Source organism: Ammodytes marinus (assembly GCF_949987685.1).
Source record: "Ammodytes marinus genome assembly, chromosome: 9".
Classification (NCBI taxonomy): domain Eukaryota; kingdom Metazoa; phylum Chordata; class Actinopteri; order Uranoscopiformes; family Ammodytidae; genus Ammodytes; species Ammodytes marinus.
Window position 1 is genome coordinate 32,140,510 of NC_137213.1, and position 17,316 is coordinate 32,157,825.

General features: G+C 38.2%; 1 protein-coding gene and 1 long non-coding RNA gene across 2 annotated transcripts; both read left to right on the top strand.

Annotated features, from left to right (window-relative positions):
• Positions 1-5,413: 5,413 nt before the first annotated feature.
• Positions 5,414-8,471, top strand: LOC307255501 (uncharacterized protein; the record flags this gene model as incomplete). The annotated part of the gene is made up of 4 exons (XM_080034187.1): positions 5,414-5,558; positions 7,082-7,387; positions 7,673-7,738; positions 8,323-8,471. 4 exons carry the CDS (start codon positions 5,414-5,416, stop codon positions 8,469-8,471), a joined length of 666 nt encoding a protein of 221 aa, XP_079890313.1.
• Positions 8,472-15,159: 6,688 nt separating this feature from the next.
• Positions 15,160-16,716, top strand: LOC307255043. The gene is made up of 3 exons (XR_013845010.1): positions 15,160-15,588; positions 15,949-16,010; positions 16,526-16,716. It is a non-coding gene; the product is annotated as an uncharacterized lncRNA (long non-coding RNA).
• The last annotated feature ends 600 nt before the right edge of the window (positions 16,717-17,316 follow it).

The following is a 17,316-nucleotide window of genomic DNA, read 5'->3' on the forward strand; positions in this document are numbered from 1 at the left end:
TTTTACTAAATGTGTTTAGGCAACTGGTCATTTGGTTTAGAGTACTGGGTTTTGTGTTTTAGCAATAGAGAAAAACTGTACTGGCCTCATTGTTGCTTCAACTTTTACAGTTTTTCACAATTGCTTAAACACATTTCCTGATAGACTACCTCAGTTTTTCAAAACCCTAAACACAAATCTCAAAACTCAAACACAAAATGCAAAATCCTTCACTTCTCTTGCAGAAGCACACTTTACCCTCAAAACAATGGTAACTCTTCACTAAATGGTGTTTTCTTTTCAAATGACAAACACATACATCATATGACTAGACATTGCTAGCACTCATTGAACACTGGTGTGCAGAATGGAAAACACTATAGTATAAATGCAAACCACTATATGAATGCTTTATCAGTAGAATTATGCCTTTGCATGTTTACACACTTTCACCTACAGTAACAACAAATACTTTACGGTTTTTGCCAAATGCTAACACACATGTTGCAGAATAGTTTATTTTGCCATTTCAAACAAACACAATGAATAGGTAGGACTGCAGTTCAAGCAATTCAGTGTGTCAGTATAAACTAAGGAACAATTACAGTAAAATTAGGGAACAATGGTAAAAAAAACAGTGTTGTAAGGAATTGGGTGGTTGGATTATGAATCCTTTTATGGATACCGCCTCCTGTTTGCGTCTGGCCACATCGCCTCATCAACATCACACTCAATCCTTTGAGAAGCAACAGGGAAATGATCACCTGATATCCAGTCTAAATCTCCTAATCATGGAGCGACTCAGGCTGGGCTGCACTCTCTGTCCAGGCTCCCTCATTGATAGGCCGTGATCTATAACATGGTCCACTATAGTGTCCCTGTTGTATGTGTCTCCGTCTGTTGCCTTCTTTGTCCTCGTCCTCCTGTTACTCTCTCTCCTCCTCTTCCCCTGACTCTCACTGTCTCACAAAGGAGCTGAGCTCACCTGGGCTCTATGTGTAGTGCTAAGGTTTAGACTGATTGGTATTCAATTAGTTTTTATTTATTTTTTTTTTTTCAAGAAGTGTGTTGGAGAATTTCAAACACAGTGCAAAGCATATATCGTGTTTGTAGGGTTGGTGCTTTGGTTAGGGCATGGTTACAAAAGTTAGAGGTTGTGATGCTGTGGTCACCGTCATAGCAGTCACTTTTAGTGTTTACAGTATTAGGCAAAAACTGTATTCGTACCAACATGTGCAGTCTACTGTAAATTACAGCAAACAGGAGCTCATCTCTGACCCTTCTTTAGCTAACTGCACAAAAGCCTTTTGAGTTTAGAAATTTGATTGGCAGTGTGTTCTGTGTGAATACCAAGAGAGAGAATTCAGGAAGAGTGTGCAAGATATAGAAAATTGTGTGTAGTGTTGTGAAAAATGTGTGTTTTGGAATGAGAATATGAGTTTAAGGCAGGAAATGTGTTTGGAGTTCAGCAGAATTGGTTAAGCAGTTGGTAAATTAGTTTCAGATTGTGCACATTGTGTCTGATGTTCCAAAAAATGTGTTTAAACAATTGTGAAAAACTGTAAACATTATTCAAACTCTATTGTGTAATGCAACTAATACAAGACAGTAAATGCTACAGGTACAAATATTACCACTACTTCTATTGGCCCTGATATACCCCTTTCACACCAAAAGAACCAAGAGCCAGTTCCAGGCTGTTGGAACCAAAAAACTGGCTCTTGCTCCGAACTAGCTCGGAACTAGCTACGATTTTTGGGCGGTGTGAAAGGGGCAATAGAGACCTGAGGTTCTCATACACAACATCAGAAGGCACTAACAGCACTAGTAGAAACTGCTGTGGTAGTGACAGTAGCAGTTCAGTCTGAAGCAGTGTGTTGTTTGAGGCAGTTATGACCATGCACAAGCACACAGACTCACACACACACACACACACACACACACACACACACACACACAAACACACACACACACACACACGGACACACACACACACACACACACACACACACACGGACACACGGACAGACTCACACACACAAATACAGTGGCTTAACACAATAGCATTGATTGTAGTGGGAACAGTTGTAGTAGTGACAGTAGCAGTTCAGTCTCAAGCAGTGTGTTGTTACAGACACTAGAGGGCAGCATCGTAAAGGTTTTATACTTCTGATCAACAGAACAGATTCAAGGACTGTCATAGAAAGTCTCATAGAAACTGGAGAATGAGGTCATTACTACATGTTTGAAGTGAGGGCTTTTATGTAGAAAAAGGAAATAAATAGAAATATGTTGTAATATAAAACGTTTTGTAGTCATGTTTGATATAACATAATATGTAGCAGAGTTACATTTGGTTTCTCTGTCAGGATGTCGTTTTGTCTTGAAAACAGCTATGAAAAGAAACAAAACAAATCGAGTGACTTCTATATTTCATTTGATTTAAATCAGTGAATTGTCAAATACTTTATTTAATACCCGTTTTAATGAACACATATTTACCTTCTTATATATTAGGTGAAATTATTATTTATTTATTTTATTATGTTGTTATTATTATTACATTATTTGTTATGTTATAATAATAATTCACTGTTTCCAAAATTAGAAGCTGTAAAATTAAAATTGATATTAGAATATTTTAAACAAAAGCAACTCTATATACTCTATAGGCTTTATATGTGTTTACTTACTGTAAATGTACCAAAATAATTAGATTGGACCCAAACAATGTAAGTAAAAACATATTGGCTTTTTTTTTTGGCATTTTTTTAAAGCTTTATTGACAGTGCAGAGAGACAGAGGTGAAATGGGGCGAGGGGAGTGACATGCAGAGAACGACCGCGGGTGGGAATCGAACCCGGGTCTGCTGCTGGGCCCGGCCCGGGAGGGGGACGCCTTACCAACTGAGCTAAAGGCGCCCCCACATATTAGCTTTTTAACATCATTTTATTTGATACTACTCTCTGAGTATACTCATTTCATTTTCTTGTTGTTGGTTTTTACTTTGCCTGCGTGAGTAATGGTTTACAATGCACTGGAAGCAGACGTAGGGTTATTAGTATATTATTTTGAGTTCTATTGTAGTTTACAGTGTGAATAAATATATTTCAGCACAAACAGACTGAAGACACATTATACCTTTCAAAGGTTTTATTGACAAAATGTTCCTTTTAAAAAAATGCAAAGAGATATTAGTGTCAATAAAAACTAATGCTCTCTTTTGGTCTCTAGAGTGACTGTGTACTGTTGCTCATTTAAACCTCTGACTCAACGGAAACCACTCAGCGGCTTCCTCTGAGCTGTCAATCACCACCACCATCACATCTCGTCTCACAGCTCGTCCTGGTTTGAGGACCTTAACAAGAGCAGTCTCAGTGCTGTGGGGTGGTCGAAATCTAAAGGGACATTACACACAATTCAGGAGTTTTATTGAGTTGTATTTTTTGGATTTACATTACGACCCAAACTTCTCATTAAATCTGTTCAGAGAAATTTAGATATTTAAGAAGAAATCACAAGCTGTAAGAGTTAATCATCAAAATTAAAACAAAACAAAGGCCTGACATATTTCACATTATTTTTTAATTAAATTTTCCATAATATTCAAATGTTTTTAGACACACCTGTACATAGCCCCATATGATGAATTGCATGTGTAAAGTAACTGCATGTAAAACTAAACAAAAAAAACATTATTCCTGTCTCTCTTTAAAACCTCAACCTCAGCAGAAAACCACAGAGCAGCTTCCTCTGAGCTGTCAATCACCAGCAGCAGCAGCAGCAGTCTTATCTGTCCGCCCCAGGGGCTGATGGGAGATCTGAGGACCCGTTAGAAACCACGTGCCCCTCGTCTCGTCTCACAGCTCGTCCTGGTTTGGCCTCGGCTGCGTCAGAGCGCCACTTCTCCCCAGGTTCACCAGAGGAAACTCCACTGCACAAAATGCTTTTCCTCCAAGCTGCTGCTCTGTGCTGTCTGTGTTCAGGTGAGGGTTTCCAGCCAATCAGGAGCCAGCACACTCAACCTTTAACAAAACACTGTCACACTGACCTCCATCTATCTGTCCCTCTGTTTCATTCATACTTATTTACTTCTTATTCTGATATTGTTTGATTTGTATTGTTGGCTTTACCTTGTGGCATAAAGCACATATTCTTTACACTTATATATCTTCTAAGTGTGGTTTTATTTAGCACATATTCCTTAGTTTTTTTTTCTACGTGTGTTTTTATTCTAAATTGGACCAAACTGTAACAAACTGAATTTCCAGCCGAGATCAATAAAGTATTTCTGATTCTGATTCTGATTCTGTTTCTCTACAGCGCTGGTTACCATGGCAGCAGAACTGATTCAGGACGACTTCACAGTGACCAGGAGAGTTGGTGAAACAGTCTCCATCAGCTGTAGAGGCTTTGACCTGTGTTTTGGTAGTTATGTATACTGGTACCAGAAGAAAGACACAGAAACATTCAGAGTGATTCTGCATATTGACAGGAGGGATGGTGAAGTCAATTCAGACTACAATCATCCTCAGAAAGATGATTTCTCAGCTGTGGGGAACCGGAGCCGCGTTGAGTTAAAGATCCAGAAAGCTAAACTCCTCCATTCAGCCTCCTACTACTGCTACTGTTATAAGTATGATCCCCACAGTGAGAAATGATCCCTGCAGCCTGTACAAAAACCAACAGACGTCAAACAGTGTTAGTGACAGGAAGAGAGCAGTGAACCACAGACCAGGTTCACAGGTTTCACCTCACAGTCACAAACACTCTGAGCTGAGGGATTTAGTTCAGCTTCTATTTATTGATATTTTGAACATATTTTCCAGCAGGTTTGTAGTTGTTTGACACAGTGAAGACAAATGAGGAAATACAAACACAAATGAGGCTAAAATAATAATCATAATTCATTTTTCATAATTCAAAAAAATGTTGTGTATCATAATGGTCTTGATGAATACAGTATATAGTCTGTTTTGTTCTGCTGCTTGAAAACAGTCTGTTTCTGCTCTGAAGGAAAACACTTCTAGAAGCACTTTTTGTTTTCACCACATCATTTCACTTAAATATATTTAAGACTAATGTTGGACACATGTCAGCTCAGGACTTTATCCAACAGCAGGTTATTAGGACGCTGAGTTTGTTCCCAGAACTCCGTACATCATGGGCCATTATAGCTGTCAATCAAGAGTAATTAAGGGTGCTGTTAGCATATGTATGAATTAATATAGGGAATCCAAACAAAAATTGAAGTAAACAAGTTGGGTTAGAGAACCTAGGGCCCTGCTCTCTATATTATTGGGGTAAAGGGAATACATTATGCTTTAAACATAGAACAAAGGATATTTCAGCCTCTAATTCTCGATAAACTTTCCATCAAACACTTGACAAAATAAACAACATAAACATCAGATAAACATCATGCAGCTGTAACATGATCCTGGCTCATAACTTGGACTGGTTCACCTCAGCTGACACATTCAGCAGCAGACAGGTTTTTGTATCAGTGGTTTTCACTGTGAGAGGTTCATCAGACCCCTACGACATCTTTGGCTCTGGAACTAAACTGTATGTAACAGGTAAGAAAAAACATTTATTTAATTCATTTGTTTTATGAACAATTTGTTTTTATTCAGCTCCTGTTGCTACATGTTCGTTTTTCCATAATTAGAGAATTCTTGCAGCCATGCAGCAGTTAAAACACGTTCATGATTCATGAAAAGAATCCTCCTTTAATCTTTCCTTTAAATCTCACAATCTGAAGTTTTTCTGTTTTCTTTATATAATATCTAGTATGAATATTATATGATGCTTAATGTAACTCTTATTTGATGAAAGTAATATGAAAGTGAATAGTGATACATATTCATTATCAGATACTTTATGTAAGGGCTTTTTAACAAGAATTAAATTGTATTATATGATCGGCTTTACCAAAGGTATATCTGAACATTTAATACTTTTTAACATTAAAAGATTATGTGAAAAATCTAAAATTGTTACAAAATCACTGATCATTTATTTAGTTTTTTAGATGGTAGAGAAAAGTGTATGGCATTCAATGTAACACATAGTATTGATTTAAATTGTTTTCTATGTTAAGGTTAATTATAATATACATATGTTTTATTATATCTGTGTTGAATGAAAAAGTATTAAAAAAGATCATACCTTTTTATATTGTATAACAGATATTTCTAAACGTATCATTGTAATTATGCATTCACTTTAAAATTGAAAATGAAAAGTAATGTTATTAATGTATTTATTTGTGTTTTAAGAGTAACATTAGATTAGATAATATGGTGGTATAAAGCATTTCATAAATATTTTGATGATTGAATGTTAAGTGATGTTTATGCGGCTCTCTTATATATTGATACATAGACTATAAGTGAAGATGAAGATAAAGGAAAAAAGAAATCTCACGTAAATTGACAATCTTTATCAATAAATCACTGATTATGTTACATTACATTAAAGGCCTACTTCACCGGTTTGAATATGAAGGTGTATTGAATTCTGAGATCCTATGTAGTATAAATGTGCGAAGAAAATTGAAATCGGTTCATCCTAGCCTGAGAAAAGGCAGAAAAAGTGTTTTTTTTAACCCTATATTTCTCCTTCTCGTGACATCACAGAAAGAGAAATATAGGGTTAAAAAAAAACTTACTTTGTAAATATTACTGTGATGTCTTTTACTGTGACATCACAGTAATATTTACAAAGTACATAGGATCTCAGAATTCAATACACCTTCATATTCAAACCGGTGAAGTAGGCCTTTAAAATAGAAAAAAATTATGTAAACAGACATTTTTTTAGATTAATTAGTGAATATATGCTTATTGTTATATGAAAAAAACGTACACCCATTAATGGTACATTTTATTATAATTACACGTTTTAAATTATGATGAATGGACTTGTATATTGTGTGTGTGTGTGTGTGTGTGTGTGTGTGTGTGTGTGTGTGTGTGTGTGTGTGTGTGTGTGTGTGTGTGTGTGTGTGTGTGTGTGTGTGTGTGTGTGTGTGTGTGTGTGTGTGTGTGTGTATGTGTGTGTGTGTGCATGTGTGTTTGTTTCTGCTGTCCAACTTCAGATGAGCAGGTGGTGAAGCCCGTGGTGAGCGTGTACCCAGCAGCATCCAGCGCCCACCCTGGGGGCCAGAGCTCCCTGCTGTGTCTGGCCTCAGACATGTTTCCTCCTCTGGTCAAGTTCTCCTGGGAAAGACAGAAGGAGAATGGAGCTGTGGAGAAGGTGACCGCTGATCAGGGAGAGCAGCTGGAGCTCAGAGAGTCTGGACACACTGCCTCCATCTTAAGGATCAATCAAGAGAACAGCACGTATAAATATCTCTGCTCTGTGGAGCATGAGAGCGGCACAGTGAAGGCCCAAACAGAACAAGGTAATGAAGACTCAGGGACTGTGTTCAGCAGCAGCCGACATCTCTTAATTTGTGTCTTTATTTTTAGCAATTTTTTGGGTATTTTCAAGCTTTATTTAATAGTATCGAGAGACAGAGTTGAAATGGGGCAGAGAGGGGGATGTCATGCATAGAAAATGGCTGGATTCTAACCCGGGTCTGCTGTGAAGAGGACTGAGCCTCTATGTGGGAAGGGGGCTCTAACCACTACACCACTAAGCAACACCCCTGGAATGACATTTCTTTTTGAATCCTTTTCTGTTTCAGAGGTTCCAGCTGCAGCAGCCTCCTGTCCTCCAGAGAGAGACCTGCTAGCTCTGCACCGAGCTCAATGTAAGATCACCTTCTGCCTCTCTGCATGGACAGTTTTAGAGACATTTCACTACATTAGGGGCTTTGAGGGCGCTATGAAATATTTGGGGACCAAATCTAGAAGCTCCAATGAATCCAACTTCCCAATCATAATAACCTGTGTCTTTATAAATGTAGACTTTCCATTGGATCCTTCAGTAACTTTAATCTTCATTATTTTATTCGTAATTCGTAATTTCTTTGGTCCTGACTTGTTTCTAATCATTCAGTATGGTCCTTTTGAGCTTTAATTGTTCAATTGATAAAAATGTGTTGAAACAGACGAATAACTCTTGTCTGTCTGTCTGTCTCTGTCTGTCTGTCTGTCTGTCTGTCTGTCTGTCTGTCTGTCTGTCTGTCTGTCTGCCTGCCTGCCTGCCTGCCTGCCTGCCTGCCTTTCTGTCTGTCTGTCTGTCTGTCTGTCTGTCTGTCTGTCTGTCTGTCTGTCTGTCTGTCTGTCTGTCTGTCTGTCTGTCTGTCTGCCTTTCTGTTTGTCTGTCTGTCTGTCTGTCTGTCCGTCCGTCCGTCCGTCCGTCCGTCCGTCCGTCTGTCTGTCTGTCTGTCAGTGATCTTCCAGGCTGAGTGCAGGGTGAAGCTGCTGGTGCTGCTGTACACGCTGCTGATAGTGAAGAGTCTGGTGTACTGCTACAGCCTCTATGTGATGATGATCTTCAGAAACATGGGACCGTCCACCAACGGCACACTGGCTGACTGACTGTTTTCTGCTTTTCTTTCCTCACCATCAAATCTCATCAATTCATCTCATTTGATCAGCTTTCTGAAAGGTTAATAATGACTTGTTGCGTTTGATTGTAAAATATATCTTTTTACCCAGGGGGCAAAGTGATTTTATGGACATGGAGCGTTGTAAAAGGTTGTTCACCAAAAATGACATCTAGGACCTTCCACGATCACAACCCGGGTGGACAACCTTGTCAACAAGCTGCTGGAAAGCTACAGCGGGCCGACATAGCAAATCAGAACCACTGTTTAAGTGAATGGGGGTGAATGGGGATGGGCTAATGGGGAATGTCTTTAACTTATAGATATCATTTTGAAACTTTGCCAGTTAATTACTGACATTAAAACAACACCTTTTTGTATTACAGTATTTTCCAAAAAGTTTGAATAAATATGAAAAATCATCAATATCTTACTAATGCGTACATTTGCATATCTGCAAAGCCCCAAAATCTAGATGTTGGACAAAAGCAGAGTCAATTTGTTTTTAAATTTTGAAAACAAAACAAGTGTCCAACTGCCTGAAGCCTTTCCTAATCACAGTTCAAATTTGATCAATAACCCATAGAAAATACATTTTTACACAGTTACATTTCATGTGCCATGGACCAAAAGTGTCCTTTTGGAGTCTCCAGCTGGTATTTTAGGAAACGGCTAGACATTCCCTTGGAAAGAACTGTGTAAAAAATTAATTTTCTATGGGTTATTGATCAAATTTGAACTGTGATTAAGAAAGGCTTCAGGCAGTTGGACACTTGTTTTGTTTTCAAAATTTAAAAACAAATTGACTCTGCTTTTGTCCAACATCTAGATTTTGGGGCTTTGCAGATATGCAAATTCACGCATCATTAGTAAGATATTGATGATTTTTCATATTTATTCAAACTTTTTGGAAAATACTGTAATACAAAAAGGTGTTGTTTTAATGTAAGTAATCAACTTGCAAAGTTTCATAATGATATCTATAAGTTAAAAAATTAGCCCACCCCCATTCGCTTAAACCAGGAGTGTCCAAACTACGGCCCGCGTTTTTTTCTCTCGCATTTCTTAGTTAACCCACTAGTGCAGGGGTGTCAAAACTGATTGATTGGCCCGTGGCACATTTTAAAAATATAATGTAATATGGCCCCTTTAATTTTTAAATAATTTAAATGCACTCATTATATTACAGAGAAATATGTCCCATAAAAGAAAAAGAGCACCAAGCCCATGCCAGAGGACCCTGCATAATATTTAATTTTAAATTAATATTATTATGGGAAATCCATGTGTCCTTCTCCAATAGCTTCTAATTCATTTGACACAGTGTCTCCATTTTTTTCATACAAAATTCTTCAGCTTTAGCCTCTTAATTTCCCTCTCAAAGTGCACCAGATTCATGCATTTCACTTTAAAAACTTAAAAAAAATTCCCGAGGGGGGCACACCCCCGGACCTCCCTTGGAGGGGCGGGATCTCGGCTGGCTACCATTTTCACCCAGCTGGACATTGGACGCAAAAGCAGAAAACATTGGGTGTATCAATGGCATTTAACAAAAGGGGGAATGTATCTGTTTAATGTGCAAGTAAAGTGTTGCCGTGAAGAAGGATTACAATTTACGAAGACACTATGAAACTAAACATCAGAGCAGCTACATGTCCTGATTAATGTGTTATTTTTGCAAAGTGCCCCGGCCCTTCGTAGATTTTTCTGTATGTGGCCCTCAGTGAAAAAAGTTTGGACACCCCTGGCTTAAACAGTGGTTCTGATTTGCTCTGTCGGCCCGCTGTAGCTTTCCAGCAGCTAGTTGACCAGGTTGTCCACCCAGGTTGGGATCCTGGAAGGTCCTGGATATCATTTCTGGTGAACAACCTTTTACAACGCTCCATGTCTGTTTTAAAAAAAAAGGGGGGTTTTGCCCCCTAGGTATTTTATACAGAGCTGAAATACTGTCATCTAAAAAATATAAATCGTATAAACACGCTTATATTCGTATTTAATAAATGTATATCATGTTGTAAACAGTGTTATTGTGATACTGTAGTTTAATGTTCCTCTTATAATTGTGACTTTAGTCGACGAGATATTTTGTACTTTAAGGTATCATTTGAGGTTTTTTTTAAATATGTTATTCAGAGAACAGCAGGTTTGTTAAATTTAATTTTTGTTTAACTGTCAGTGTTTCATTCTCAATAAACTGAAAAGAAATCACACTGTCTCAATTGGCCGTGTATGATGACACCTACGCATAGTTTGTCTCTGGTTGTTAGTAGATCTCAGTTTACTTTCACACAGTGCAAAGTACAACTACGCATGAAGGTATGCAGATAGAGAAAACAGCTAATCAAGGACAACAAAGCCAAGAGAAGAGAAGCAGACAGGAACATATAGACATTATATACCAGTCAGTGGGTGTGTGTGTCCCACCAGGTTCAGGGCTGAGACACTTTTATAAATGTGTCAGTGTGGAAGTTAAACTCTACGCTGATGACACTGTGGTCACTGAGCTGAACCAACATGGACGCTCTAGTTCTGCTCATTGTTTGTTTGACTTGTTTGTCTCTGTGGTTTGTGTTCTGACGCTCTGATCAATGACAAAGATGAACAACATATTATTTAAGTATATGTTAATATAAGATTATTATAATATTATGTTATATATAGGGGAAGGTGGGGTGATTTGTGCAACTTTTTACTCAAAGTGATTTTAAAGTGAGGCCTTGACAGTTATGTCTCCAACTCAAATATGTACATATATTTCAGGATGTTGTGCATCCCTGGCAATAAAAACTTTGGATCTGGAATAAACTGTTTAAGAAATATAGCTTTCGGAAAAAAAGTTGTCTTGTCACAATGACAAAGTCACCATCATCATCTTTCTGGCCATCTGAACTCTCATCAGTGGTGTCGTTAAGTGGAATTGAGATGTCACTCTCTTCTGAGCTACTGTAGACAATCACTTTCTTTTGGTGACCAGCGTATACAGCCATGCCACTGGCACAACTCTCAGAAATGTACTTTGCACTAGTTGCTCCGTGCTTGTGGAACCAACTGCCACCTGACAAATGTGATTCCCCCTACATTTCTGCCTTTAAATCAAGGCTCAAAACCCATATGTACACCCTGGTGTTTCCTCCCCATTAACCTCTGCACTACTTACTTACCTCTGCACTACTATCTGTGTTTATGTGGATGTATGGGCTTTACGTCTTTTATTTTGGTTATTGTTATTTTACCTTCATTGTTTACCTACTGAATGCACTATGTACAGCACTTTGGACAGTGCAAACTGTCATAAATGTGCTTTTATAAATACATTTTACTTACTTACTTACTTATAACTCACCCAGGCCCTTGTGCACAAATCACCCCATCCCCAGAATTTTGGATAATAGGCATGATGCAGCAATTTAGGGTTGACATTGTGCTAACTATATAGACTCAAAGTGTAGCATACCAAAGCACTAAAACATGTGTCAAATGTTTTCAAACGTGTCTATAATTGTTCAGACACAATAATCAAAAAACCTTGATCATGGAAATTTTACTTTGAAAGGCAAAACACAGTTTTTTGAGCTTAAATGTGCTTATATCTTATTCCTTGTGTCTCCCTTCTTTACAGGATGAGTCAAATGGATGGCTCTTCTTAAATATGTGGTCACATTTCCAATTTCTTCCACGGTTTTCTAGAAACAAGGGGTTTTGCAACTTCCAAAATGCACAAATCACCCCACCTTCCCCTATATTAATTGTATATTATTATTATTATTATTATTATTATTATTATTATTATTATTATTATTATTATTATTATTATATCAATGACATTGCATTATTATTATATTAATACTTTTTTATGAGTATATATTCTAGAATTCACTGCTTACATATTATTAAATGTAAACACTTTAGTATTGAAAGTTAAGACCAGAGTGGATGGTTGTAACTGTCATTGTGATATTGATGTGAGAAAGCTTCAGAGCAGAAACCCACACAGCCCATCTGCTGCAGCAAAGGAAGTGTTGATTCGCTGTTTTTTTTACGAATCCTAATAACCACAGAGAATAGATTCATATCTGCTATTATACTCTCTCTCTCTCACACACACACACACACACACACACACGCACACACACACACACACACACACACACACACACACACACACACACACACACACACACACACACACGCACACACGCACACACACACACACACACACACACATAAACACACATATAGGCTCCTTATACCACTGGGCCTTCCACCCACACACAGCTAAACTCAGAGCAACAGTTCAACTTTTTATGAGGGAATCTTACCCTGTACCAGAGCCAAATTTCCCCAAAGGGACACTAACGTTTAACCAAACCCAACCTTAGATTCTGCTTTCGAAAACACAATGAGCATTTATTTTTAACAGTTTTTTTATGAATCCTAATAACCACAGAGAATAGATTCATATCTGCTGCTGTTCTCACTCATCAGCTCTAATGTCTAATCTTGATGTATTTTATGCCCCTGTAAAGCACTTTGAATGGCCTTGTGTCTGAATTGTGCTATATAAATAAACTTGCCTTTAATAAATTTAGATGAATAATCAAAACAGTGTATTTCTCATTGTGGTAGGCAAAAATGACCATTTAGGGATTTTCAATTTAATAAGGTACACAACATCAAGTGATTATGAGTTGCTTCCATATTAGATGCTGTTGATGCTCTAACATCAAATATAAACAACAGTGACATCTAGTGGATAGAAGAAAACCACACAACACTAAATCACTAGTATTACTGGCTTCATAGTTGCTTCAACTTTTAAACATTATTCAAACACTATTTTGTAATGCAACTAATACAAGACAGTAAATGATACAGGTACAAATATTACCACCAATTCTATTGGCCCTGATAGAAACCTGAGGTTCTCATACACAACATCAGAAGGCACCAGTGGCGGGCCGTCAGGGCCAGCAAAGCCTTCTCTGCTGGACTAAAGACTTTCAGAAAAACAAAATTATATATTATTAATAAATTATTATATTTTGTATTAAATATATAATTTATACATTGTAATATATAAAATGTTTTCATTAATTCCAACTATTTTAAAGAGTGTGTTCACGTAAGTCTAAATCATGGACATATAAAGAAATGGACACCGTATTGAAACATGGCGCCCATTCATTCCTACGAAAGCTGCTCATAGGCGCAGAGAAGCAACAAGGAAGTACAATCCGGAAATTCCATGCGGCCCAAAGCATTACGTAGCATGGACGTAGCGGCATTATGGACCTATCAAGAAAGAGGGCGGCAAGCGTAGCGGACTGGAGGCGGGTGTCTCGTTCTGTAGCATCTAGCCTGGCGAAAACAAACTGAAAGCCGTTAAAAGCCGTTGGGCTAATAAAACGCTTGAGGTGGCGTTTTGAAATGAGAAAACTTACATTTTAATAGTATATGGTCTAAAGATAAGTATGAGCCTATGATTGATATCCAGAAAAAATGTGCAGAGACACAATCTTGTTCGCTGCTTGTACTGTGTGGACAGGGACATCTGCCTACGGGCCGCATGAAAATAAGCTCCTCCCCCAACCATGCAATACCAATGGGTTGGCCACATGTCCATGCTGGCTGCTCGGAGAAGGCAGCATCCTGGGGGCCTGGGGCCTATCCGAAAACTTTTTTTTGCATAGGAAATTTCCTTTCCTATCGAGATGAACCGGAAGTACTCGGCGGATAGGTGATCCGAATTCTCCAAATGCTTAGGAAAGGAGCCTCGATTCATCCTTTAACCCTCCTTTAGCATAGGTTACTCCTGACCAACCTATGCTAAAGGAAAGGAGATAGTGGTATCCCATAATCCTTTACGGCGGCAAGATTTAAAGCAACAGGCCACCGCCGGAGTTTACCGACTCTACACGAATACGAACGAGAGGTAAAACAGAAGAGAGGAGAAGAGAGGAAGATTTAACTCGGCTAAAACAAAATACCCCCCCCCCCCCACACACACACACACACACGCACACACACACAGGCTAAAGATAATAAAGAACTCATAAAAGACCAACATCATAATAGTTATTTTCGTAGCACATAATTTGCACCATAAGAAAATAAAATACCAACTTCACATTTAATGAAGTTACTGGGGGCAGTTCATTTCAACATCAACACAAGTGTAGCCTCTTTTTATTCCACATGTGAATTGGGATATATGGGAGTGATTCTCACTCTGTTGGCGACAACCTGATTAAAATCAATATGAAAAGAACGCATGGATCAAACGAGCGCTTGTTGTGGTCAATTTTCGGAGAATAGGCTATAGTGTAGTTTCACGCTAGTGACTCACGTCAGCAATACTCGCCGTCGCGCAATGACGTCGGTTAGGAAAAGTGGAGTCGAATTCATTTGAAACAGTGGTTGCGTTCCGAATCGCATACTTTCTACTATATAGTATGTAGAAAAAAGATTTAGGATGTCCCGATTCTTGTGGCCAGATTTAGGATGGTTAGAATACCCGGATGGTCTACTTCATGCGGCCAAGATTGTTAGTGTTGAAAAGTGCATCCTATTTGGGCGATTCTGACCCACAATCCAGTGCGCACGTGAAGTGACGTAACATCGACGAAGCCTATTCACCTTATTTTGGAACGCCCCGTTTTCCACTTCCGATTCTAGCGAGTTTATCATGCGACTTCCGGTTCAGCGCTGCAGAGCCGCGAAAGAATGTAAACAGCGGCAAACAATGAAGCACAATTGAATCGTAGGGAAGAAATATTTGTTTACAGAAAGGTTCTAAACGTAAAAGTAGTACGTTTAGTAAGTTAAGTACTAAGCCATTTGTAATTTAGTAGTTTGTTTTCGATAAACTAGCTTACATCGCTAACATCTACACACACCGTGGTCGCATCCTCTTATTACGATGCGGCAGTCAGACGCCCGCAACGAGGATGACATGAGAAAGTGGCTAGATTACTATGGTCATATTTAGCTGTCCCTTGGAGAAGATGGAGCCATGGTGAAAAATGTCAAGAGCACTGAGTCAGTACCTTCAGAGGGGTAAAGCGGGCTGTACTAGGCTACTCCAAGTAAAGCAGCTTCAATTGAGGAAGGTAAGACAATATGATGTTTTTTTGTTTTAAACCTACAATGATTGGCAATCATACAAGGGCATATTTCTCTATTCTAAAGTGTAATCTCAAATTATATCATCTGATAATCTTTCCCAATATACAATTATGTGATTAAATTAAGTTCAAATGATCAGTTTTCTATGTTTTGTCTAACCAGAAAATAGAAATAACATGAAAAATATCGACTCATGTGAAGTAGCATAATAAATGTTTGCAGCTACTTTAGTTAAAATAGCCTCTGACAACACTAAAACTTTGCGATTACTTATACAATCAATACCACTTCTATTTAAACCTAATCAAATTTAACTTGCTAACATGCTTTTTCGTGTATCACAGCACAACGAGAATGAGAATCGGCAGAATCTGGCAGAGGAAGAAAGTACATAAATGGATTTGAGGTAAGTGTGTACATCTTCTCTACATAAAAACAAAATATATCCCATTTGAAATGACTCCATACACAAAGACATCATGGCATTGGCAATACACCATGTTTAGTAGTTGCTCGCTCCGTTTAAGTGGAACACTGTGCAAGCAACTATTAAATGAGATGTACTGCCATCTCTGTGCATGGAGTCGTGTTTTACATTTACACAGTTTAATGCAACTCTTTTCCACAAAATTATTTGGAATGAAATAAGATTGGCTAAATCTTACATAATCAACACATTTTAATATCAGTTCTGAGACTTATTCAGGATAATCTGTGATATTCAGTCTATTTCTATGTCACAGAAAGTACAAGTCTAATAATAACACTTTGATTCAAAGTAAGTTGTTTATTATAATATTCAGATGTCTGCCATCATTAATCAGAAATATTTAGAACTGCTGTAGGCCTACATGTATATTGATTCAACCACTCGATTGCTGCTTGACAAAAATATATTTTTTCTTTCTTCTTTTTGCACAGTGGTCAGCAGAGGAGCCATGGCTGTCGGGAAGCCCTGATGGAGTGATGAACACTGAGTACTGTTCCAAGTGTCCAGCCTTGGAGAAATCCTCTGATGTCTCAGGAAGACCACTTCAGTAATAAGATCTCAGATGTGAACATGGGGGGCATTAAAATCACAATCACATGGGCCGCATGACTATTACATGATGTGGTGGACAGTAAATAAGTTAAATGATTGAGTTCCAACTTTTTGAATGTCTGTACTATACTTGAGTATCTGCTTTTTTGGAAACTTATGACTTTCACTTCACTATTTTTCTAAGATATAAATTTTACTTTTGAGACCACTACATTTCTGAGGCTAACAAAGTAAAACTTACTCTCAGTCTAAGAAAAGCTTTGAACTCAGCTGTGGATTGAGAGACAGCGAGATCCTCCCATGAGGCAGTTCTCCCTTTACTCACTGCCAATAAGGGCAGGAACACATTTCCTGGGAAAACCCACTGGTCCGTGTTTGTTGTTACGACAGTCACTCTTCTTTCAGGTGATTGTGCAAAATGTTGTACATTAAAATGTGTAAAGAAGTTGCTGTGTGGATTTTAGATTTTTTTTTAAATTGCAATTGGCCAGACGCTCTGTCCCTCACGTAAGGACACCAATTACAGTTCAGCGGGTACTGTAATCGGTTGCCTTACGTGAGGAACAGAGTGTCTGGCCTCAGCTGGTTTTCACAAAGTATAAGGAGAGTGTTATCAATACTTAGAAAAACAATTAAACTGAAAGAAGCAGAGCAGTGGCGTCTTAACATG